Genomic DNA, 26,074 nt, shown 5'->3' with positions numbered 1-26,074 from the left:
AAAAGTTGTTGAGTGATCATTATTCTCCCAAGCCATCGGTCATAGCTGAACGGCACAATTTTCAGAAGCGTGTGCAACAAGATAGTGAAACGGTTTCTGACTTTGTGGTTGGTTTACGGAAATTAACCAGGTATTGTAATTTTGGGACGTTTTTAGACTCAGCCTTGCAAGACCAATTTGTGGTCGGGGTAAGAGATAAACATATAACACATAGGTTATACTTGGAACCAGAAGACATTGTGTTTGATAATGCCATAGCACTTGCAGCTGCATATGAAGCAGCCATGGATAATGCATCTTCCGGTGTGGCAGATTTGAAGGTTAGTAAGGTACCCTGTCAGCCACCTCCAGTGACCAAGGCCGTAAATAATGTCAAGTTTAGGCCCAGGAAAGTAGATGAAAAAAGGTTAGGAACAGTGAAATGCATTTGCTGTGGTAGTGCTAACCATGTGGTGAAAGACTGTAAATTTAAGAATTATAGGTGTTGTAAACAGCTGGGTCATTTGCAGCGCATGTGTCCAAATCTAGCGATGTCAAAGAAGGGGGAGGCAAGAGCACACAACTTTGTGGTGCACGACGGTGCAGAGAACTAAGTTGTCCTCGTAGATTGGTGGGAAAATGAGTTCACATCAGTGTTTTGCATATCAACTGGAACCAAACCAAAGCCATGTGTAATACCTGTTTTAGTCAGGGAAGTACAATTAGACATGGAAGTGGACAGCGGTGCTGTTATATCTGCCATATCGAAACATACCTACAAACAATTGTTCGCAACCTATCCCTTGAAGCCTACCGATGTCAGATTGAAGTCTTATACAAATGAGGTGATGAGTCCATGTGGTACGTTGAGGGTTCCAGTGAAAGTAAAAGGACAGTCTGAGACTGCAGAATTAGATATTTTTATAGTACCAAATGGTGGTCCACCTTTGCTAGGGAGAGACTGGTATGGTGCTTTACATTTACCACGACTGCACTTGTATCATATTGAGACATCAGACAAGCAGAAGTGGGAGTTATTTAACAGCTTGGTAAGGCGATATCCATTGGTTTTTGATAAGGGCCTGGGAATATTTACTGGTGGGCAGGTCTCCTTACGACTAAAGGGAAATGTCCCTCCTGTGTTTTTGCCTGCCAGGACCCTTGCGTTCGCACTAAAAAGCAAGGTGGACTCGGAGCTAGACAGACTGTTAGTGCTGCACATTCTGCACCCCGTAACATTCAGTAAATGGGCTACACCGGTTGTGCCAGTGGCAAAAAGTGATGGCAGCGTACGCATATGTGCTGATTTTAAAATAACTGTAAATCCTGGATTATTAGCAGTGTATTACCCACTTCCCAAGGTGGAAGAGCTATTTTCAAAGTTGAAGGGTGGTGAGGAATTTTCTACTGTAGATTTGTCTCAAGCATTCCAGCAGTTAAAGATAGGTGAGGCATCTCAAGAATTGAGCAAAATCAATACGCACAGGGGTCTTTTTAGATACAGCAGACTACCATTCGGATTGCGTCCTGTCCGGTCATTTTTCAGCGTACAATGGAGCAGGTTCTTCAGGGCCTATATGGAGTGGTTTTCTTTCAAGATGACGTTCTGGTTACTGGTCCAATAAGGGAGCAGCACTGAAAAAATCTGGGTACAGTATTCCAGCATCTAGACAAATATGGTCTCAAGGTAAATACGAAGAAGTGTAAAATCCTTCAGCCTTCAGTAACATTTTTGAGTCACACTATTGACAAAGAGGGGCTACACACTTGCGGTGATAAGGTCAGTGGAGTTGTGGATGCACCAGTTCCGCAAAATCTCAAGCAGCTGCGTGCATGGCTTGGGTTGGTAAATTATTATGCTCGGTTCCTGCCTAACCTCTCTATAATCCTTGCACCCTTGCATGGGCTTTTGAAGAAAGGATGTCGGAGTTAGACCTCGCAGTGCGACGTTGCCTTCAAGCAGCTCAAGGATTTGATTGTTTCATCTATTGTACTGGCCCACTATGACCCTGTGTTGCCTATCAAGATGGCGTGTGACAAGGGCGTCGCCAAGGGGGGGTAGTGGGGCAGCTTCCCCCCGCTAGAGCCCTGGAGATTCAAAAAAAATGTAGCCAAATGCAAAAAAATACACACTTTTCCCACAACTTGCCCCCCCCCCTAGGCCATCGGCTGGCGACGCCCTTGGCGTGTGATGCTTCCCCATATGGCTTCGGGGCTGTGATCAGTCATGTGTATCTGGACGGCTCGGAGGTGTTTGCTTCTCATACATTGTCAGAAGCCGAGAAGAACTATTGGCAGTTAGATTTGGAAGCCTTGGCAATCGTTTTTGGCATCAAGAAATTCTTCCAGTATGTGTATGGGCGGAAGTTCTGCCTGGTTACCGATCAGCCCCTAACGCACATATTTGGGAACCATTGTGGCATTCCTCAATTGGCTGCAAATCGCCTACAGCTCTGGACAGTTTTCTTGCAAGGATTTGACTACTAGGTACAGTACGTGAGAGGTTAAGCAAATTTCAATGCAGACGCCCTTTCTAGGCTTCCGTTGCACCGGGTAGAGGTTTCAGACGAGTTTTCGTATCTGCACGTTGCAAAGGCTGAGGTTTTACCAGTGACAGCACAAGCCATTAGGATCGCTACAGAGCGTGACCGGGTTTTGAGCAAAGTATTGTTGTGCGTTCGTGATGGCTGGCCTGTTGAGGTTGAAGAGGCTTTGAAACCATTTTACGCAAGAAGGCTGGAATTGACACTTGAGCAGGGAGTGCTGATGTGGGGCCACAGAGTGGTCGTGCCGTCATCTTCTCAGAGTACAATTTTGCAGGAATTGCATTCCAGCCATTTCGGTGTGAGTAAAATGAAAGCTCTAGCACAGTCTTACGTTTGGTGGCCAAAGTTAAATGATACATTGGGAAAGGTCACAACATTATGAGAGTCGTGTTTCCGGAAGAAGTCTATGCCTGATAAGTCTATCCTTCTGCCATGGGTATGGCCTGGCAAGCCATGGCATAGAGTACACGTAAATATTGCTGGCCCCTTTTCGGGAAAGAACTTCTTGGTGTTAGTGGACAGCTACTCTAAGTGGTCTGAAGTGTGTGAACTCACAAGCACTATCAGCACAGCCGTTATCAACAAATTGCATGGGTGGTTTGCAACGCATGACCTCCCGGAGCGGCTTGTATCGGATAATGGCCCCCAGTTTGCATCGGAAGAGTTTCAACATTTCTGCCGTCAGAATGCCATATGACACACATTTTCCCCACTGTACCACCCAGCAACAAATGGGCAAGCTGAGAACATGGTCAAGACGTTCAAGCATAAGATCAAAGCCATTTTCCACTCTAGTGTGCCAATGGAGATGGTACTTCCTAGGTTCCTTTTGAGTTACCGGGCGACACCACATGCTGTCACTGGTGAGTGTCCCAGCAGTATGATGTTTGGCAGGGTATTGCGCAATAGACTCTCCCTGGTTACGCCTTCCGTAGCAGCCAGGGTTGCCACCCACCAACTGCCTCTTGTTTCTTCACCTCGGCGCAGGTCTGACACTTTTGCGCCTGGCAGTGCAGTGGTATTTCGAGTCTATGGGCGCGGAGAGAACCAGTGGGACAAAGGCATCATAGTCGACCGACTGGGTCCGCTCACTTACAGGGTAAATGGTATTGGAGGAGGTGTTTTCCATCGTCATCTTGATCAGATCAGATTATTTTCTCCACTTCAGAAATTTGTGTCACCCGTCAACCAGCACGGCGTGGACAGTGACAGGGGCACGAGTACTTTGGCTGCAGTAGCGACTCAAGGTGCGAGAACTTCCTCAAAGTCAGTCACTGCCAATGTCCATGATACTGTCGGGAAAGTAAAGTGTGTTACACCAGGGATGGTTACTGGTGCGAATGGTAGTCCTTTCTTCAAGCGGTTCAGTTCAGCTACAATAGTTAGTGAGAGTCACAAAATAGGAAGGGGGAAGAGTGTTGCTTGACAGTGACAGTGATAAACCGGACCAACAGGTTTTAGGAAACAGCAGTACGTCGTATGCGGGCAGAGTTGAGGATGAGTAGTTCAAGGGATTTCCTGTAGAGGCGTCTTCACTCAGCAAGAGCACTGTTAAGGGTCGTAGGTACCCAATGAGAGCAGAGTACCAAAGAAGGTTACGGATGTATAGTGTGTTGTTTGCAGCGTGGGACATTTGTTGGCAATAATGTATATGTTTGTTGTACTCTTTGTACTGTAGGCGTGAGTGACTGGTTTGTCATCTCTAGTGTATTTGTACTTTCTTTTTAGTATTGATTTATATACCTATTCTTCTTCCAAATGGTTATGTGGGGGAGGAGTGTGGGATATTTAAGTCTGTAATATTGGCCACCATGAGATAGTTGTGGAGAGTTGAAAGTGAATGGCGACATGGTTTTATGAAGTGTAACTCTAGTTGGTGATTTTGCTAAATAAAAATGTAACAACACAGTAGTTACTTCACATGCTTTTGGATCAGTAAGTGCTTGTATTTGTACTTTCTTTTTAGTATTGATTTATATACCTATTCTTCTTCCAAATGGTTATGTGGGGGAGGAGTGTGGGATATTTAAGTCTGTAATATTGGCCACCATGAGATAGTTGTGGAGACTTGAAAGTGAATGGCGACATGGTTTTATGAAGTGTAACTCTAGTTGGTGATTTTGCTAAATAAAAATGTAACAACACAGTAGTTACTTCACACGCTTTTGGATCAGTAAGTGCTGTTGAAATAAGATTCCATTATTACCTATATTAAAATTAACTGAAGGTCTATGTTAAAAATAAACATAATCAACATTGAAACACTGTAAAATAATATAAACAATTTTATATATTATATTTATTTAAAAAACGAGTGCATGAAACTCAGGACATGTGATAGAAGTAAAACTTCTTTGGTAATTATAACCTCAACTTGCAAGTATATTGTGAGGGGTACATCTCTTTGGCCAAGTACCTATTCTCTTTTCTTTTTGCATCAGAAATTTTTCACTACAATGTTTCATGAAAACGTTGCTTTAATATTTGGTCTTGAAATTTTACTCTCATTAAGCCCAAAAAAGTTTCACTTCCAAAGTTATTTAGATTCACAGCTAAAACAATACTCATATAACACTGTTTAACAATACAATTTACACAAGTAATTAAAATAATACGTACTTGAAAAAACACCATTTACTTGTGAATATGGCGCGTGGCGCGGTACACAACAATAAGCACAAACCCCGTTGTGTTGCCCTCTGCCCAAATACTCCCTAAAGACGGGATGGTTACGACCCTGAGCCGCACACCACCATGTGGAGCCCGCTCAAGGGAACGGGGGCCGACAAGTTCTGTGCACCGTCCGCAACCTATTCACCATCCTTTTTACTTCAAAAATGATTCCAAACAATGTTTCACAAAATCGTTGCATGGAATTTTACCCCCATTGTGCCCAAAGAAGTTTCACTTCAATATTTCTGACATTTAATTTGTAAGAGATATACTTGATGAAAAATTGTTAATTAACATAACAACATAAACACGTAACACACTCAAATTATGTGCCTCAGTTCGGAAAACTGATTTCTAGTTTTTAAAATTAATTATCTTTGAAAAGTTAAGTTCTAAGGAATTGCCACTAATTATATGCTCATTACAGTAGCTAGGAACAGAGTAGGTGAGCCCAGAAGTCCTCGGGCTAACTCCATTCCACTGAACCTCAATCTTGTTTTCTTATAAGAATCCACAAGATAAATAAATATTATAAATATTTATATCACTGAATTTGAATAGTCTTAAAAACCATAGTTAATAATTTAGTGTACTTATAGTATTTACTGAATTGTTAAGTTATAAAAAATAGTTTGAGTAAAGTCTCTGAACTAAATAGTGATCTGACAACTTCTGTTCATGACAGTAAAAAATAATTACTGATAGTTTGTTATAACATCGCTAAATGAACAATATTATGTAGTGAAATTTATTAGATGTTTTTTTATAATTTACCTTTCTTGTATGAAAATATAAAAAAATACTATGTTTATAGTACATATTTTAATTTATTAACAAAAAAAATATTCAAATTTCAATTAATTTGGTGTTCTCTGCCCCTTGGATTTCTAGGCCTGTCCCTGTGTCCTTAGCAGTAGATACAAAATTTACAAAATAATAAACAATGTATACAAAAATAATGATAAATTGAATATTAGGAAAAAAAAATTAATATCACCATCATGTTTGACAGTAAGTGAAAAGGCACCACAATTGCTTTCCAAATGTCAACAATAAACATAGAGTACTTAAAACTTAAAATGTGAGGTCATGCATTTATGTTTTGTTTAAATTTATTGGTAGATAAATTATACCAGTAAAGGAAACCTGTCATGTGCTATGTAAAGGCATTTTGTACATAATGGTACATATCATTTACAATTTTCTTCAATTCTCGCCATAAAATTATTCTCACATTATGATACATTATTGTTACAGTTTGCACTATATTGACACAAGTTAGGCACACTCTTCCTAGTCTTTTATCAATAGAAGGAACTACTTTATAACAACACTAACAAACGATTTTCTTTTAAAGCGATTATGACAACATATCTTGATCCCTTCTTCTCAATCAATAAATTAACATGTTTATTTTACACTCCAGAAGCAGTATCAATCCGTTGAAAATATCCGAGATATCAGCAAGATGTAAAAATAAGAGGTTTGAAGTGCAAAAATAATAATTATATACACTGCATAATACCACAGCAATTATATTACAACTTCCAAACAATTTGTCTTTCTTTGAGTAGCCTAATAATGCCAATTTTATGAAATATTTGTCTATCACAATAATTTAAATGCACTTGCCCAATCCCAAAATGCCAGTGGCCAAACAATACAAGTAGATGTAGGGATAAATACTATCTTGTGAAAGATCCTTCAGTCCATTTCTGGCTTATAACCCAAATTTTTTCGTTGGAGAAATAAGTGAATTTCACGGAAGTTAGGCCGATCAGATTCATTTCTCTGCCAGCATTCACACATCAAATCGTATATCTCCCGTGGACAGCTGATTGGAATTGGAAGAAACATCTGCAGAAAAAAAAGTGATAAAATTGCATTAACATGTCATTGGTAAAAAAGCAAGAAAACATAAATGAATACATTAAATCAAACTGTTTTGTTTTAAACACATTTTCCAAGACTAACAAATATTTGATTTGACTATTGCTAATGACTTACATAGAATACACATAGAATAAACAATTATTGTAGCATTACCAATTTCATGCCCCCCTCAACTTTGATATTTTATTTAAAAATTGTTATGTGTTTAAAATCTACAGCACACCAATTATTCTTTTTTTAAGAATTGATATACAATGATCATTTGTTAAAGATTGGAATAATTTTTGATACTAGGCTTCAAGTATTGACCTTCATAGTATTTTTAACCGACTTCAAAAAAGGAGGAGGTTCTATGTTCGAGTGTATGTATTTATTTTATGTATGTTTACCAATTTCTCCGTCAATTGTGAATTGATTTGCAAAATTTTTTTTTTTGTTTGAAAGGGTATACTCTCGAGGTGGCCCATTGTCACCAAGTCATAATCTGATGCAGGAATCGCATAGAACTAGAGGAAAATCCTGAAATTTTATAGGAATTGACATGGCCCGGGGCGTGATAAACTGTCCTTATGCTAAGCGGGGGTTCGCGTCGATACATGTACCAAGATTAATTTGTCGGCACCACCGTTAAAGGGGCATGGACCCAGGAGAGACTCTTTTTCAGGGCCGTGACATCACCCATGTGAGGCGTGATTTTAACCCCCCTAAAGCCAGTCCTAGTACTCGCTACTGGTCCGTTCTCAACGCCGGGTACGCTCTTCACCTACGCAGTGAGCTCTTACGGTGTCCCACACGCCGTCACACTCAGGATGTTGAAATAAACAAATACAAATAAAATTGTATGCCCTGGTTTATTAGTTGCTTCTTCACCTACACCTTTGATTATATCACACAACGCCTGCGACACGAATCGGTTCACGTGGTACGACCTGACCACGTGGTCACACTCTACAATTAGGTGATTAACGTAAAAAGGACCATAGTGGTCACTCATGCAATTATTTAAACAGTCCCCCCGACCGAAAGAAGCCCCAAGGACTAAAATATGAAATGATTTAAGATGATTAAAATTTAACAGAATTATTTAGCAGTGCAGGCAAGCGGTGGGGTCCCCGGGTTGCTGATGCATCTGCTCCCGGTCGGTGCTGGCGAAGGACTGGGGTGAGCTCAGGGCTCCGCTAGCCCAACATAGTGTCTTCGCGCCTAACCGATTACCGTTAAACCTATTTACAATTACGTGCCACAGGAAGCTACAGGTAAAACATTAAACACTCTTAATAATTTGATTACACCTAATGCATGATAAAAAACTATTAACTAAAATTACAAGAATTTATTATTAATGATAACCAGTCCGGCTTCGGCGGACTTCGGTTCGTCTCATGCATGTTACGTATGTCTTTTCGTTGCTTAAACCTTAACTAAATATTAATTACTTAAAGTACATAAAACACTCCCGGCCGATCTGCCATCACACGCCACTTGGGGAAAAATAGGCCTAAAAAGAATTACAATGTTTATCACTAGTTAAAGGGGTGTGGTGCACTGCTGCTAAAGCGCCCTCTTGATGTCCGTGGCGCGCTATTCAAACACACGCCCTAAGCACTAGTGGTAGGGAAGGAGGAAGGGTGGGGTTTGTTCAGGCGGTGGCATATCAGGCTTAAAAAGGGCAGCAGGCCCGAACGATGTCAGAATGTACACTGTGTTTTTGTTGAACTCTCTCAAATCAAATTAAATCTATTAGTAATTCAGGTGTTTAAGCCTAAGAGTCATCACTTCATGCTGCTGAGATGACGATGGCAGCCACAGCACTTCTTAACTGTTAGGAGTTAATACTGCAATATGTCGACAGAAACTACTTAGCAGTTCTTGGATAGACGTGGACGTGTAACACAATCAAAAAACACAGTCTCACTACACTAAAAAGTCAAAAATAATCTAATACAGATTAAATCCAAAAGACAACAATGCACATAATACTTTTTATGTATTTTTGTCTTATTTCATTTAGTACACAGTATTACAATTACTCATTAATCGTCTTAATCTTTCCATTTCTCATAATGTTTTTTCATCTTGTGGTCAGTTAAGTAATTTAATTGGTTTTAAATCACAAAGTGAAATACCGTCCAATTTTTCACTCGACTTAGGGCAACATACATTTTGACCTTTGGCAAAGTTTTTTTTTTCTAAGTCAATGATGGCTTTATTTAAATTGGTACCCTGGAGCTACAGAGGAGTTACAGCCCAACTTGAGATCCCCATTGACTTTTGTTGCTTGAAATGTTGCTGATACAGGTGCTAATTCAATTAAGCCATCCCTGTCTTTTACTTTAGAACCAATAGTCTCATCACCAAATTTGATACAAACTGCATCAGGAAGTTCACCTGCTTCTAACTGATCACGATAAAGAGCAGGCCACCTAAACTTGTGTATGACTCCCATAGCACCGTTGTTGAAACCTTCAGTAACTGATATGTTACGCCTTAACATTACTCTTAAACCAATGCCCACTCTTAGCACGTGCGACAAATCACGACAGTTATTTACATCAGTAGGAATCACATTAGATGGTGGTCGTTTTCCGTAGGTTGCGGCCTCTCTCGACTCATCGGTAGCGTGCAAGGTATAAACGCGACTTGAATGATGTAGTTGAGCTGTCATTTTAGAGTTATAGTCATCCACCAATTTGATCGTTGGAAAAATTCTAACTGCAACACCATCTGCAAAATTATTAACCTGTTCAAATCGCCGTCTTTCACACAAAAGTTTGGAACCAATGACCTTTAACTGGCGGTAACTGCATAATATCGCCAAATAACAATATGGACACCTCCAAACTATAAATTGTTTGTGAACTCCTGCAGACGTAAATAGATTATTCGCAAATTTTCATAGGATACCATAGATATTTCATCCACTACTAACAATTTGATGTAACACCACTAATGTCTTTCCGGTTCCACAGGCTGTCCACTCATTTTACGATAGGTAAGTCATGGTAGTGACATCTTGTATTGAAAGAGAAAAAACTGAGTGTAGGGTTCTACCAGAAATTTGCCATCAAAGATGCCACTTGAACAAAAGTTGGTTTCAACAAATTATTCACCATTGGAGCATAGCAACGTCTAATACAATTAACTTTAATAGAAATAATTTTCCATTACTAGCTCCCTCCACCCATGATAAATAATATCAAAGGCTGTAGATTATCATCTAACCTGATATCTCTGTCTACGGAATCCGACACTTATTTAAGTAAATCTTTCTGTTGAACATTGAGGCTTCTGATTCCACTTATAAAAACTTCATCGGGCATAGCAGTGGGATGATTATTTTCAATAAAAATCTATCATTATTGCTCATATTAATTTGGTCCTCGGCGTATGAGTTCATATTATGTTCTCTTAGGCCATCGATGCTTCTCTCTTCGTTCACAGTGTTGAGTGCTACAGCTTGAACAAGAGCTTGTTGTATTATTTGTTCGGCATGGAATAATTGCTCTCCGGAAAAATTATGTAGAAGAGGTCTTAACTGTGATTGTTGGCATAAGAAACAAGCTTCAGCTGTTTCGCCCTCTTGAACAAGTTCACTTTCATTGTGAAAAGAAATAGATCAAACAATCAGACTGTAAAAAAACCCTTCTCGTATGCTGTTTAAAGTAAAGTAGCGTGTGCATAAAATTGCTGTATGATTTCTAATTTGCATTCTCGTATTATCACGTGATGGAATGTATCTAGAACTTCCGTTTTCCTGATCTCTTAACTCATGACAATGTCATCATCAGTCCAAAATGCATCTGAAACGGTTTCGTAACGAACTGTAAACTCAGCAAAGCTTATCTCTTCTAGGTCGTTTGGTCTTTGTTTGTAGCGATCGAATATATTGTTGAAAACCAATGTTTCATTTTCATAAAATCTTAAAATTCTGTAGCATTCTTCCGGACTACAGCTATTTAAAAAAATAGTTTTTCTTTAACACATCTTTAAAGGCAAGTGGCAGAGACGATAGGCCGCTTCTGGTGCACTAACTAATGGTTGTCCGAGGATCACCATTGAAACAGAAAACAGCTGCTTCCACACATCATTACTTTGACGTTTTTCTTTTTGAATTGCTTCCCTCGCATCGCCCCAATAATTGGATTCACATTTGTTTGCGTACTTGGCAATATAGTAAGCAACTGCTGTTACGTTTCCACAAGGCTGTATATCCATGTTTGCTCTCCAAATTTTGAGAACTGAGTTATAGTTTTTGGTGTTAATTTCATCTGTGTTTCTTTGGAGTACACAGAAGTTTTCATTATTACGGAGGGCGTCATCAGGTTCTAAGCACTTCGTTGTGTTGCTTATAGGCCTTGGAAATCCAAAACAACAGGAACCCGTACTTCAATCTTTATAGCACATTGTAAAATGTTTGTGAATTTATAACCTTTTAACCTGTTCAGCATTATTACTGTTAAATGAGCATGATACAACCTGGTTGATTACTCTATTCCATTCTGTACTAAAAATCTGAAAGTGTTCCTCCTAAGCATTCGGGATTCATTTTTAAAAATCTTATCAAATCATTTACCCTAAGTGTGAACTGTCTAGTCACAACAACTGGATATTTTGTACTAGTTCCATTCATTCATCAAATGGAAAGTCTTCAACTTCATCAGGCACTGCATTAGGGAGTCCAAATGAGATCATTACATTAAAATGTAACAAACCAAGTTGGAGGACCAAGACTCCTCACTACAGCAATAAACTCAGCGCAACATCTTTTCCAGTAAGCAGCTGATCCTCTTGTGTTTCTCATGGTTAGATGCATATTATCGATGAGACCTTGAGGTGTATGTTCACCTTGCTTCATTTGACACGAGACTGAAACACTTGCTTTAAATTAAAAATATTCCACGACCAATAATTAAAATTTATTTTAGACTGATTATCATTGCACATAATTCATGCTTGAAAATAATCAAGAGGAGTTATTGAAATATCTCTTTCTTCTCTAAAATCGTTTCTCCCATCAGGGAAAGGAAAGTACCAGCACAGTTCCTCCATCATTTTTTCCCGCTTGATGTTCAGTGGTGATGCTGTTTTTCTTTGAACATCAACAACTCTAACTTGATCATCTAACTCGTTTCTAATAATGGTATCCAAATTTGGTACATTTCATCAATTCAATGCAGCAAACTTGTCGAAAAAATAACTCTTCTTTCTAAATTATTAGTAACTGATCCTAGAGACAGTATCAGAGTTTCAGAATTAGGCGACATACTGCATCAGTAGGTAACACATACCAATAATAATATTTTATTAAAATTATAGGTATTAGTTTTGGACAAAAATTGTTACATTGTAATTATATAAATAAATGATAAATGTAGATAGATTGATTAATAAGTAATTATAATACTGTGTACTAAACAAAATAAGACAAAAATAAATAAAGTAGTATTACATGCATTGTTGTATTTTGGATTAAATCTGTATTTTTTTATTTTTCGCTTCTTAGTGTAGAGAATTTTTTTATGTTGTTTAAATATATTTTTCTAAAAAGTTTTTTAATACAGATGCCGTCACTCGGCCTCTGTAGAAGGCCCGGAAAGTACCTGACGGGTGCTACGGGTGTCACGGTGCTGCTCTTGTCCAGGGGGGTGCCAGGCTAGTGGGACACTAGGCAGTTGGTGATGGGTCGTGGGTACTCTGCCCCCGCGTACCCCGCCAGGTACGCGGCTTGAAATCTATCCTGAACTTTCCTACTTGGTTGTGAGGCCACTCGGCCGTGTGGGGGACGGAGTGGTGCGGAATAATCGTAAGCGACACAGTTTATGTTAAATTGGCGTTTAATCCAGACTTTTCCGGTGGTACGGATGGGTACGTGATACTCCCTATACATACACTACGCGGTGGCAGAACTGCTACAAAACTATACGAATGCGCTATGCGGCGTCTGAGCCGTTGTACAGTTACATTAACACACGCTGATTACAGAACAAAACACGACACTAACATAACACTGTGAATTTGCCGCAGCAGTCTCGCGGGGGTGCGGTCACTAGTGCTCTGGAGACGGCCAGCACCGAAAGTTAACTGTCTTAGGGGGGCTCAGTGAGCGTGATCCTAAATTACACTTTACACTTACATGAGGTTGCAGCCGGCAGGCGTATGCGCGGCGGTCTTAGCGAAAGCGAGTTGGCTTGAGTCGGCCAGTGCCGTAAATTGCGTGGTCCGCGACGCGGTGCAGAATCACTAAGGAAACGGTCGAGATATGCCCGGGTCCCGAAATACACGCCGAGTCGAAGTGAGCAGCAATGAAGTAAAAGGGTTTGGATACTAAATCACGTACAGAGTGAATGATCGGTGAAACAAAATTGAAGGCTGCTCACGGACACACATCTTGACCCGGCGCGGAGTGGTTGGAGACTGACGAACATGGCCGCCTCGCAAGGGAGGGAAACTTTCACCTCCTTTGTGAGTCGGTGCCAAAAACTTACATTAACTTAATTTACTCTATTATAAGCTAAAAACACATTCCAGATGCCCAATTAAAAGGTACCTGGTAATTGGGTGCTTAAGGCAACAACTGTTTTAGAGTATTTAATTATTTGAATTGTGGCATCAAGTTGGCGACTGTAAATTTATTAACATATTGTCTCCCTGTGAACTGTATTAGTGGGATTTCTCCTAATCTGACTTGATCATTATCACTGGCACTTTAATTAAGGCCAGTGGCCACGGTGACTGTTAATGAGGTTCGTTGTCTGCTCCGTGCGTGCGGTGCTCGCACGGAGTAGCTACAACGTGCTTGTTTAATGCCTGTGAATTAATAATTGTGGCCTAGTGTCTTGTTCCGTAATTGTTTTATGGGGTCGAGCCCCTGGCGTTTCGTGCCCTTAAGTTTATTTAAGTCTAGTGGGGTCACGCCCGAGGTGCTAGCCTGACTCATTCCCGCTGGGCTAGGGGTGCGCTCCAATATCGGGATCTGGTACTAGCGGTGCGGAGCACGGGCTTAGAGGCCATGGTCGGGACGACATCACAGAATTGGTTCATTTTTAAGTTTATGTAAAGTTTTTGTAAAGCTACTTGAAATACTAATGACCTATTTCTTAACTTGGCTAGTTTTAAATATATGCACTTTCAAATATTTTCTTTACTGTATTTGTTTGCTTGTAAATAATTTTGTTCAATATTTATGCAAATGGTAATATGATTGTATAGTAATAACAATAATATAAATAGCAACATGGGAAAATGAAACTGCAGACATTCGCAGGAACATGTATCAGTCTAAGAGATACAGAAATAGTAAAATTCTGCATTGTGAAATCCATCTGGACTAGAACTGTGAATCTTAATACTACATGTGTAGAGTAATGTGATTTCACTGCGGTTTTGGGATGGAAATGAAAATAAATACATACACACTGTATTTAATTTTACAAAATTATCAATTTAACCTTATATACAAATACAGAGGCTACTCTGCTATGACTGAGACAGTACTGTATGTAAACTTAACAGTGACTGGTTAAGTTTGTGATGCACCGACTATTAGTCACTTTTGATTGTGTTTTGGACATATATGTCGTCGTTAGTTATTGTGTTATGTTTATGTTATAGAGAAACCAAAATAATGGGAAAAAAAAGACAGAAACAAACACACAGAAAACAAGCTAAAACCAACTGATGTCAAAAGATAAATGCAAAGACTGCACCAAGAATTATGTTAAAGGAATTAGTAAAAATATCACAGCACAGATGAACACAGTGGGCTGATAATGATGAGACAGTTGCAACAAGAAAAATATGTAAAGACAAAAACCGATCTTTGACAACACACAGTGTAACCAGAAATGGCTTATGTATAAATAAACATTATAAATCATTGTCTGCTGACTTTGCGAGAGTCTCAGTTGCGCATTCTGCTGTTTGACCCTGACTGTGTAGAGTACTTCACTTAAATCTACAGGTCTCTTGTAGAAGCAGCTCAAAAATAACAACTGTTTGAAACAAAACATTTTCATGAACTCACCAAACCTCTAATAACAACCATAATAGGTATAACAATTTCGCGATCATATAAAACTTCTGTTTGAATCATTTGTCAGAGACCTCCGTTAAATCTCAAAGAATTTTTGTTCAAAATTTTTGGATATTTCTGTTAAACACGTACTATCTCATTAAGTTTTTGTGGTTAGGAGGTGAGGTTAAATAAATCATTTTTATGCCTCAACTATCTTAACTGATAAGTTATTCATGATGAAATAAAAACATTAAATTTTAGCTTTGCCTGCTATGCATTCATTAAATCCCAAAAGTTTTCAATGTCTCTTTTTCCTCTAAAACTATTCATACTGATTAAATGAAGCTAACAAAATTGGTTTTTCTTAAGTACATTAAATATTAGTATATAAACGAACAATGAACCATAAACAGTTATCTTGATAGTGTAATTTTTTTTTTTGTTCTTTAGGATTTGTTTATTTCTTCTGAAATATTTTTTTTCTTTAGGATTTGTTTGTTAGAAGAAATAAACACACAATGATCATTGTTTAGTGCGTCTGTTTGTCATTGTATATTCCAATGTCGTTTTTGTCTCTATTTACTCTTGCAACTGTCTCATCGTTGTTAAGTAACTTGCTGTAATATTTTTTATGACTTATTCTTTCCATGGAATTTTCTTGCGGTGTATGCATTTAACTTTTGACATTGACTGATTTTTTTTTTCTTTTTGTGGTTTGTGTATTCAACTATTTTGTCCGTTACTGAGGTACAAATATGACAAATAGTATAACCAGCAATGGCGTATGTCAAAAACAATTTTTTTAATCATTCTTTACTATTGCAAGAATCATACAGTACATTCACTTCCATTGTGACACAGTACATTCACGTCCGGCTTTTTACAGCAGTGTGTAAAAGTAATACGTGGTCAGTTTTAAAGACGTGTGTTTGTTGATACATAACTCTTTTTTTTTTTAAGATTATGGATATAAAAAACTTACGGTTACACGAGTAATGGTTAGTCAAAATTTTACTGTAGTTGCAAAGAACTCTAGGAGATTTTTTGTTTGCAAATTGTTTACTGATTGGCTGATTTTAAAGTACTTTTTTTGTGATTTGTTGTTAGTGCAGATGATATGGGCGAGCTACTTGTTGTAGGAGGTCGGCCATGTTAGTCATTGATTCATCGAGGTACCAGAAGGCTGTGTCAGGCGATGGGTCTGTCGGCCACCCTGTACATCTCCCTACGCAGTGGTTTGCCACTGGGTCATGGATACCTCTAAGGCCAGGCACAGGTGCCTATGTTATCAAACACCAGCCATGGTGATGATACCCGTGGAGCACTGACAAATCGGGAGGTTGCAGGGAGTGCACGCAACAGCCAGTGGACTTCAAGCTCGCCTTCTGGCTGAACATATGTCAAATCTCCTCGGTGCTCTGGTGTAGAATGAGGCATCACGAACCTGTCATGCCCTGAGACATCCGTGCTCTCCGTGCTCATGTCTGTGACAGCCAGAACATTGTCTACAAAACCGGGCCATTTCAGCTCAAAAGATGTAACAGTGTAATGGAATGAAGAGAAAATTTCACAGCTGTCTTACAAGCTGTGGTGTTTTATAACATTTATTTGGTAATTGTAACTAGAATTTTTAACCACTGGAGGCAGCATTAGGTCTTTGTTGAAGATTTGGTATGTCTTTGAGCTCGCTCTAAGAGAACAATGACTCTCAATTGTACCATAAGTTGTAATGTGACTACAGGATTTTTTCATGAATAATCTTACCGTGAATCAAATAGCTAAAATTGTTGGTACCATGGACAGTAGAAGAACTTAAATTGTGTTGTCTTGTGTGAAAGCTGGATGTAACATGTTATCACCATGTAATGGTATTGTGCATTTTGGCAAATAATATTAAATGTACACACTTTATTTTTGAACTCTTTTATTTACTAAATCAATCATCAAAAACTCCAGTCAAATAATTGCCTTTATTGCAACCCAGGTTACTGCCTTCTCCACTCGATAAGTAGTTTAAATCATTCATTATATTGTACACCTATCCCTCACCTAGCACGGCTTCAGATTGTGCGAATTCATATAGCGCAATTTTAATTTTACTGCCCCAGTCTCAAATAGCACGTGTGTAAATTTCAGTTAGCACAAAATCTCAGCAGACAAAAAGTTGAGCACGACGCCACAAAGTCTGTTTCAACTTCTGTGAACATGTGCTGTGGGATACATTAAGCCAAATAAGGGGAGTAAGAGAATCGCGCGCAGGTCTGTCTACGCTATCGGCTGTTGTACAAAAATCAGTTGTGGCAAGTTAAATTGCGGTCGTGGTGTGTAAAGGACCTAATATTCTTTACCTCCGCGCGTATGCCGCCGTGCCGTACCGTTGTCGCCTGGCCACAAACCGGGCCGTGAACTCAGTCTATTCAGTGGCAGGGAATTCACTCAAAAAAAATGCAACGTCTGCCTATTCAGCTGCCTGTAACTGTACGTGCTTGATCACTCAAAATGCAGCGTGTTCAAGTATTTGAGACAAAACTAGAAGTATTCCGGCGTGCAGATTTTGATAAAGGCCACGCTTATGTTGATCGCACTTTAGTTTTAAGCTAGTCAACTGTGTGCACGATTGTACGAAATAAGGACTCTTACCAAAAGTTTATATAAGTCTGATGCTGTTGTTTGTACTAACGGGAATATATTTGACATTAGATACCGGAACAGAAATGAACAGATGGTTCACGTGGAAAAGGTTGTTAAATGAATGTTGCAATTAAAAACAATTGGCTTGACAGGATTGGTGTGAACCAGGTACGTGAATAAGCACTTTAATTTTTGAAAAATTAAATTATAATTATCCTGACAGTAATATCGGTTTCAGTGTCAGTAAAGGATGGTTTGGAAAAGTACGCGATGTGAGTTGAAGGTCACGCCCAGGCGGGCAAGTCGGCCAGCCGACTGACGATAAAATACATAACCACGTATCTCCCATTACGCAGTGTCGTATTTGTCATACAAAGTGCGATGAGAGGCATATAAAGATAAATGGTGTGACATATTTATATTTGAGTGTTATTCAACGCATATATATTACGTAGAGTATATTCCTGCTCAATTTTAGAAAACATTAAATAAATTAGCCTTGCTATTTATGGAAACTAATGCTTCAGAATACGTGATTACAAATAACACGAGCTTTTTTAGGAACAAATTAGTCGTGCTAAGTGAGGGATAGGTGTATTATAGTAAAAACTAAGGTTAGTTTTCTATTATATAATTTAAGTAACAGCTTGTTATTCTTTCTACGAAGCATTTTTTTTGTTTACAAATAGTTTTATAATCAGAATTTATATTATTTCATGCTTTTTTAATGTTTCTGATAGTTTATTTAATAATGGTAAACTCGTTTAACTACATTTTTACTTAGTTTGGCCTATTTATTTGAGTTTTTAGGTGCTTTTATATAACGCCTGAGTTTTATTTATTTATCTTTGTTCATTAAATGTGCAATAACATAACTTTCCATTGTCATTTTTGTAGCATGGCCAGTTCTTTGTTTGAGGGCAGGCTGATGCAATAGTTTCCTAAGTTGCATCATCATTGGAGGGACATACATGTATATGTTGTATGGGAATATCTGACAGGAATCCCCAAATTCTGTGTGAAATTAAAAAGAGATGGAAGTTGTGGGAGAAGGACAGAGACATGTGACCAAGAGAGGGGAAGTCCACAAAGAGGGGAGGTTCTAAATAGTTATTGTAACAATAAATTTTGTAGCCAATGTTAAGGGAGTATTTCGGGGAAGTCACCAGATAAGTGAAATTTTCTTAGTGTTTTGTGATGTGTTGTGTTACGTCAGGCATTGTCTTGACGAGGTACCGATAGGCCGCGTGTTGGGTATTGGCTTACTAATTATAAAGTTATATAGTTGAAGAGAGCATTTCACGGCTGTAGTTCGGGTGCTACCATGTATAATCAACCTCTTTTTCGTATTTGGAACTTTGAAACTAGAATTTTGACCACAGCCGTGATAATCGCCCAAAAATAAGGCTAGAGTGAAAGCAGCTTTGTTTCAAGGACATTGTTCTGCATACCGTGAGTTCATGTGTAACCACGAGACATTAGTGCGAACTGCCTTGTAAAGTAATAATTATCTTTTGGTACCTGCGAACAGTCAATGTATGTGTTATTGTGGAAGTCTGAAAAGAGGTTATGTGCAAAAGTTGTATGCTCTTGTCGTCCCCAGGCCGTGGCTCCTTCCCGATCCCCAACGTGCGGCTGTGAATTTGTGTCGTTATTAGTTTGGCCGACTAACTCAGTGAGAGGTGGGGGTTCGTGCCTACTGTGGCCGGGACCGGGAGCTGGGGAGAGGGGGAGTTGATGAACAGGGCAAGAGTATGGGAGTGGGGATCGAAACAGGAAACGTCCACTGTTAGTCCACGAGATGTTTTATTTAGTCCTTTTCCCTAAGCGCGCCTGGCCCACAACGATGTTACGGGACACGTCCCCCGCCGCACCGTGAACGAACGTAAATTGCAGGTCATCCACGAAGGCGCACTAGTCCGCGACTGAAGATGTCGAACGTGGGGGCTAGCCGAAACTACGATAGCGACGCTAGCAACGCGCATGGCAGAGGGCCTGCGTCACAGGACCTCGCTCGACGGCAGCCAAATGGCGACTGGCGACTACCCGCCTGCGCGGGCCGCAGCGCCGAGCCAGAGGAGGGGGGGAAAGGGGGAAAGCGGCACAGAGGGTCGCGTGTCCACTGCGGGCTAGGCGCGGCCCCTGTACAAAGCTACACGTTTCAAACATAACACATAACTACTCTATTTGAATACACAATTACAAGTTAAGTTATTTACAAATAATTATACAATGATGTCCATCCTTGAGCGGTCCAGAAGCGAAGTTAGGGCGCACGCGGGTGCGTCTTTAGCACTGAGCACTCACTGCACTGCACCGGGGGGTTAGGGGGGGATAGCCCCCCTCAGGTACCTGGCGGTGGGCAGAAACGGCCTCTAAGCCTATGAGGGCACGACGACTGTCGTCACTCTAAATGTACTGTTTTTTGTGGTTGCAAGATTGCGGACAACATTACTATGAATTTTCTTCAAGTATCAATAAAAACAAGTAAAAATCAGTTTGATGTCTAAGAGACATTATTCCAATACACTAATCGACGATAGTAACATTTTTCGAGAACTTATATAATTTTTGGTGCCCAAATAATTTTTTTTGCAAGTGTTTTATGTTTTATGTATGTGCACTTCAGACCGAATTTTGAGCTAGTTGAGGTTGGCTGAGGTGTGATAATTTCAATATTATGAACTAAAAATCATTTTCAAGTACCAAACAAATCTGCAAGCATTCACATTTTTTGTGCAGAGTTGAATTTTTGTAGTAGCCAGGCTGGTCTGACCTGTTACACGATCAAAGTTACTTGACATTCAGATTTAGATTACTAAGTAGTTAATCAAACAGACTATTATAAACTATATTTACTGAGTTGCATTCCCTTAATTATCAGTGAGTTCATTTAATGCTTATCAGTTTGTTATAGATATTAAAATGTGTTTAACCGAAATAACAGTTGCAGAAATAGAGTACTTTAGTTTTGGTTGCGTTTACTGCACTAGGTATTAAATATTCTATAACACACTACAGCAATTAACAATACAACAAGCACGCATAAGAATAAGTAAATATCAGAATGTGGTATCAAAAAATATACATTATTCTATATAACGAGGTCAATCAAGAAATTTAAATATCCCTTGTGGCATTCAGAAGTACCGATTTCTTCTGGAAATGTTTTGAAAACTTCTATAAACTTCTCAAAGATTTTAAGAAGTTAATGTATATAACATCAAATGTATACTCCAACATTACAATATGATTGATTAAACATTTCCTTAATTTCCATGGAGCAAAAATGTTTTGAATTTTTTTAATTCAATGCATCCAGCAATGAATAGAACAAATTTCATATTATTCCCAAGGTAGTTACACATTTTTAAAATTTAAACACTATTTTTCTTTCCTTACACTACAGGGGCGGCTCCACGAAGACTTTTCATACAAAGAAAGGATGCAGTTGCAAAACATGACATTAAGACTCCCTTCACATGGGGCCTCTGCGAGCATGCCAATAGAAATGTGCCACACCGTGGTAACATGAAACAAAACAAAACTATTCATGCCAGCAGTGGCCGGGGGCCATGTATATACTGGTGAATTTTACATCAAGCCACTTTCATTCTGTAGTATGACTGTTTCTTTGAGTGATGTCGGAATGAAGTATCCACAACAAAAGATTTATTTTAGAAGTGCAGGGGGGAATTGCAATCTGGAACATGCCTGCAAAAGAATCCTCAGAGAGTTAAAAAGACAGTTTTGTAATAAATCGTAATGTTATTGTTAAACAAAGGATTGGATTTATAACGAACGCTGGGCTGCAGGTAAACACTCAACAATGAATAATTAAATTAAGGCCTTGGAAGCGTCAGCCAAGAAAACAAAACAATAACAACAATAAAATAAGACAATTAAGGCCTTTATGCCTTGACGTTGGCGACTACATGACGTAGTGTCGAGTCTTGGTCGAACAACAGAGATTGACTCTCGCGGATCGCGACGCGTGGTCCGCACAGACCAGATGCTGCCTGCCGAATCTTCGAAAAATGGCATCGGGGCGCCTAATTAAAGGAAGTGACTGCCCCCAGCCAAAGAAGGGGGGGGGGGGGGGGGGGGGGGATTGCCCGAAGGTGTCCGGGAACACCCGAAGGGGCGAAGCAGACTGCAAAATGTTCGCCGCGCTTTCACGCGAGTCGCTGGCGAACTAAGATCGCAATCACACTACAACTGCTGCCAAGGTCGATTGTGACAAGCTGTCTCTTATGGGAGGGATGAGTAGTGCACTCTGGCGGGCAAGACGAGAACCTGCTTGGAGGGTCACAGAGACGTCTGCTAGAGTGCAGTGGGCGCGCTCGCGACCAGCGCTCAGAGCGAGGTTAGGGATTTTTCCCGCCGCTAGACTTCGCTGAGGGCTCTGTTTGACAAGGGCGAAAGTCCTTGAAGAGATAATGTCCCCGCCTGGGTTCACTGGGGGTCGATGCTCCGGGTTGGAGTTCCCGTGAAGCCACAGGTGGGTGATGAGGGGCGGGGGGTTTAAATTTGCTAAATCGCCTGGGAAAGGCGTCATATGGACCTTCTCGAGGCTTCGCCGCTGGCTGTAACCTAGTCCAGTACATGCTGGCAAAGCCCTTACGTATGCTTGTCTCCGAGAAATGAAAGTTGCTAACAGTGGGCTTGGGGTATCGTTCGCTAGCACGAAAGTCATTCTGTTACATGGAGAAAACATGACGCCAACCGCGGCCGAGATGCTGCGATCGCAAATCGTCAGCAAACAGTATCTAATTGAAGCCTGCGAACAAGCGCAGGTGCACTGGGTTGCACAAGATTACGTCGGAGTGTACAGTAATGGAAACAAAATTAAATTAAATTAAAAATGCAAATTTATTATTTGGTTTCCTTCTTTAAAAGGTACAAATTAAATTTAAAATTGTACATTTGTGCCTGAAAGTGGCACTGAAACGGCACAGATTGATTCATTGAATATGTTCTGCTATTGGGCATTTGTTTTGCTGCATCAACAATGCTAACAATGCACTTACTTCCTTGGAATCCATTTTTTTTATTTACAACTGGTAATGAGGTGGAGAAGTGTGTTCGCAGTTACTCAGACCATTCTTGCAGTTTTCCCTGAAGCACCACTCACCTGTTTTGTGGCACGTTTAGAGGGGCCCACTGTGAAGGAGCCTAAATTTGTCAGAGATACGCTTGGAATAATTACAAATTTATGGTCTCGAATACTATTATTTAATTGTTTCAAACAACTTTTGATGAAAGAAAAGTTTGAAATAAATTTTTTGTTTTCATAAATATACCCAACAAAATAAAATAATAATTAAAATTTGGACTCAGAAGGGGCTATTGCATTCCCTCCCCCCCCCCCCCCCCAAACCCACTGGGGCCATGCTTGTATTAATGCATAGTTGTACAAAAAATTTGTTTCAGAACAAGGTTTTAAGATAATATTAAGATTGCTTAAAATAAATTCTAACTAATATGAAAGTATGGAAGTTTTGAAATTTTTAAATTATACTTCAATGGCATGTTAAAGAAAAAATGAGGAAAGTGAATTTTTACTATGTGCATGCACCATGCAAAGAAATTTTCACAGGATGAAAATATAGGCTACATACAATTAAAAATTTAATGTGCTTTAAAATCTTATATTAAATACTGGTCCACATCATTGAATATATTTATTTATTGTGAATATTAGAGATATAAATTGTGTTTATAAACTTTTTATAATGTATTAATATAATTGTGGCTATGTTCCTGTAGGTATGATTTATTAGCATTATAAATTATTATATCATTATTTAATAAATAATTTTAATTAATAAATTAGAATAAAAAACTAGCATTATTTATGGTTTTTGTTATTAATTTTCATTAGTTATGATTTTGTATTAAATAAAATAACTAATTTTATATATGACTATTTTAATATTTAATATTGAGAATTTATTAAAATTTTTAATTTGATTTAAGTTATACTTTACCAACTATATTTATAAAATCACTCCAGTCCTTTTATGTTTTTATTAATATTAATTATTTGAATGCAAAATTAAAGTTTGTTTTTATCACGCCAAGCAAGTATAACTTCTAACGATCATTTTTTTCTTAATTTTAACTCCCGTTTTTACTGTAATATGTTTTTCGCATCAAAAATTGTTTGAGCCAAAATTTAGATAATGTACGATGGTTTTTTTTTTTTTCAACCTCCGATCGGCTGTAATAAAAAAACGGGAATGAATTGGGAAATTATTTTAATGTCAAAAGAAACGTACATCTTTACTCTTTTTTTCCACATAATCACCGTGCAGATTGAGGCATTTGTCGTACCGATGCACCAGCTTTCCAATACCCTCTGCATAAAATGATGCCTCCTGCCTATTCAGCCACGTTTTAACAGTGCTCTGCAGTTCATCATTGGTGTTGAAGCATCGTCCTCCAAGCCACTTTTTCAACGTGGGGTGCGGATGCAGCGGGGGGGCGAAGGGCAAGAGCAGCTCGTGGCACTGTGCAGGTGACGAGACGCATCACCCCGCGCGTCGACGACATGATCAGCAGCATGTACCTGCCGCTGGACGCGCGGCTGCTGGAGGCGCGCACGGCCGCGCTCATCCTGTGCTCCAACCCCCTGAAGTTATGGTTAGTTGTATCACAAATTTATTTAGACAAATGTTTTGGTATTACTCCTATGAGTTATAGCGACTTTTCTGCTTTAAAATATCCTTCCTCATTTCAACCCCTTTGGTCGAATTATGCCCATTAACAAAATCAAGTGAGATTTTCCATTTCCATTATTGTATTTATCTGCAGAAGAGTCGCACCTCCATATAGGTACAACCATTAATTTTGGGCAAACAAATATAACATTTTCACAGCAAGGGTCGCCCCTACGTATGGATCACAGCACCATTTATCTGTCTTCATTAGAGTTCCGTGGATAAAAGTGAAATTTTCCTTTTCTCAGCTTATTGGCACGTAAGAAATACGAAAATGGCCATGACCCGGCTCTTCTTTGAATGTTTACCCCATACAATTCCTGCACCTCCTAACAAGACAAAGGAGAAGAATGTTATTTTTTATACCCTTGTTTCCCTCTTTTCCATTGTATTTTATTTTTTTACCCATCCCTTGCCGCAGAGAGAGAAGAGGTGGCAAGCTACTCTTTGTCAGTTTCGTCTATAAAAACTAGTACGCAGTTTACCTGCAAGGCTGGAGGAATATAAAAAGGTGCTTTTATAAACACTATCAATGGCTGCAGTTTTGTCACAGTATGTTCAGTTGAAAGCATGGGAAATCTCATTCAAAAACAATGATTGGGCACAGTTGCATCATGTACACCTGTCAAGATAGACATGTTAATTGTGTGGGTGCGAGTTCACAGGACATTTATAACGAAGAGTAGGAGAGAAAACTGTCAACACTGCCATATGGCCTTTTGCACACACACGCACATGCACACACACTGGTGCTCTTTTCTGCTGATTTATTTTTAGATTTTCCTCTCCTCACCCTTCAGCAGACACATCACTTGCCGGCGTCGTGACAGGTCCGACGACGGAGAGCACATGTACAATAACTGCGCTGTTTACAGAACTATACGCGACTGCTGAGATATTTTGATTAAACAACTTATACTTACTCGTGGAGTTATATTTTTATTGAAAACCAAAGTAGTTTAGTTATTTATGCACATATTCAACCATACTGTACAATATTATTATTTTAAAACCAAAATTTGCATATAGGTAGCAGTTATTTTGTTTACACTAAAAATCTGCATAAATTATGCTACCCATATGCGGGTAAATACGGTACTATATTGTTCCGAACACGAGAACCAGACTGCAGCACGCGCCAGGTTGGGAGCCGGCTGGCGGCCCTGCCAGGCTACAGGTGTCATAAGTGTAACACACGCCGCCAATGATGTAAGACATGCCACTTGTGCCTGGCTGGATTACAAGGGTTGTCGCTACCCCCCTCCACCCTCCGCAATCGCGCATCGTCTTGCCACTGTGCCGTTAGCTATCGCTGAGCGGCGTTGGGAATTCCGCGGGCCATCGTGTGAGGTAACGACACCCTTCTCAATTGTTCGGGCGTCTGGTCGGCCCGGAATGATGCAACTTGTCATCAGCCCCTCTCGTCCCTTCGAGAAGGACGCCCCTAGGTACTTAAGCCACTACGCCGGCCTCCGCGATAGTTCCAAGTGGATTCCGAGCGAAGGGAAGTGCAACAGCAGCGAAGAGGGTGAATGACCCCCCTGAGAGTGGCGCAGAGTTTGATTGGGCGACGGAGTTCAGCGACAGGTGCCGTGTGAGTCCCGCGAAGAGTCTCA

The 26,074-nt window shown here is 39.6% G+C and overlaps 1 protein-coding gene across 1 annotated transcript in view; it reads right to left on the bottom strand.

Annotated features, from left to right (window-relative positions):
* Positions 1–4,949: 4,949 nt before the first annotated feature.
* The window catches only part of LOC134527103 (discoidin domain-containing receptor tyrosine kinase B), a 1,309,463-nt gene continuing 1,288,338 nt past the window's right edge, over positions 4,950–26,074 (bottom strand). The window contains exon 18 of the mRNA XM_063359455.1: positions 4,950–7,055. Within this exon, the coding sequence (XP_063215525.1) occupies positions 6,903–7,055 (153 nt within the window). The 3' untranslated portion in view covers positions 4,950–6,902. The remainder of the gene's footprint in view (positions 7,056–26,074) is intronic.

The sequence above is a fragment of the Bacillus rossius genome, chromosome 1 (genome assembly GCF_032445375.1).
Source record: "Bacillus rossius redtenbacheri isolate Brsri chromosome 1, Brsri_v3, whole genome shotgun sequence".
NCBI lineage: Eukaryota > Metazoa > Arthropoda > Insecta > Phasmatodea > Bacillidae > Bacillus > Bacillus rossius.
Note: the sequence above shows the minus strand (reverse complement) of the source record. Positions and strands in the feature narration are given on the sequence as shown.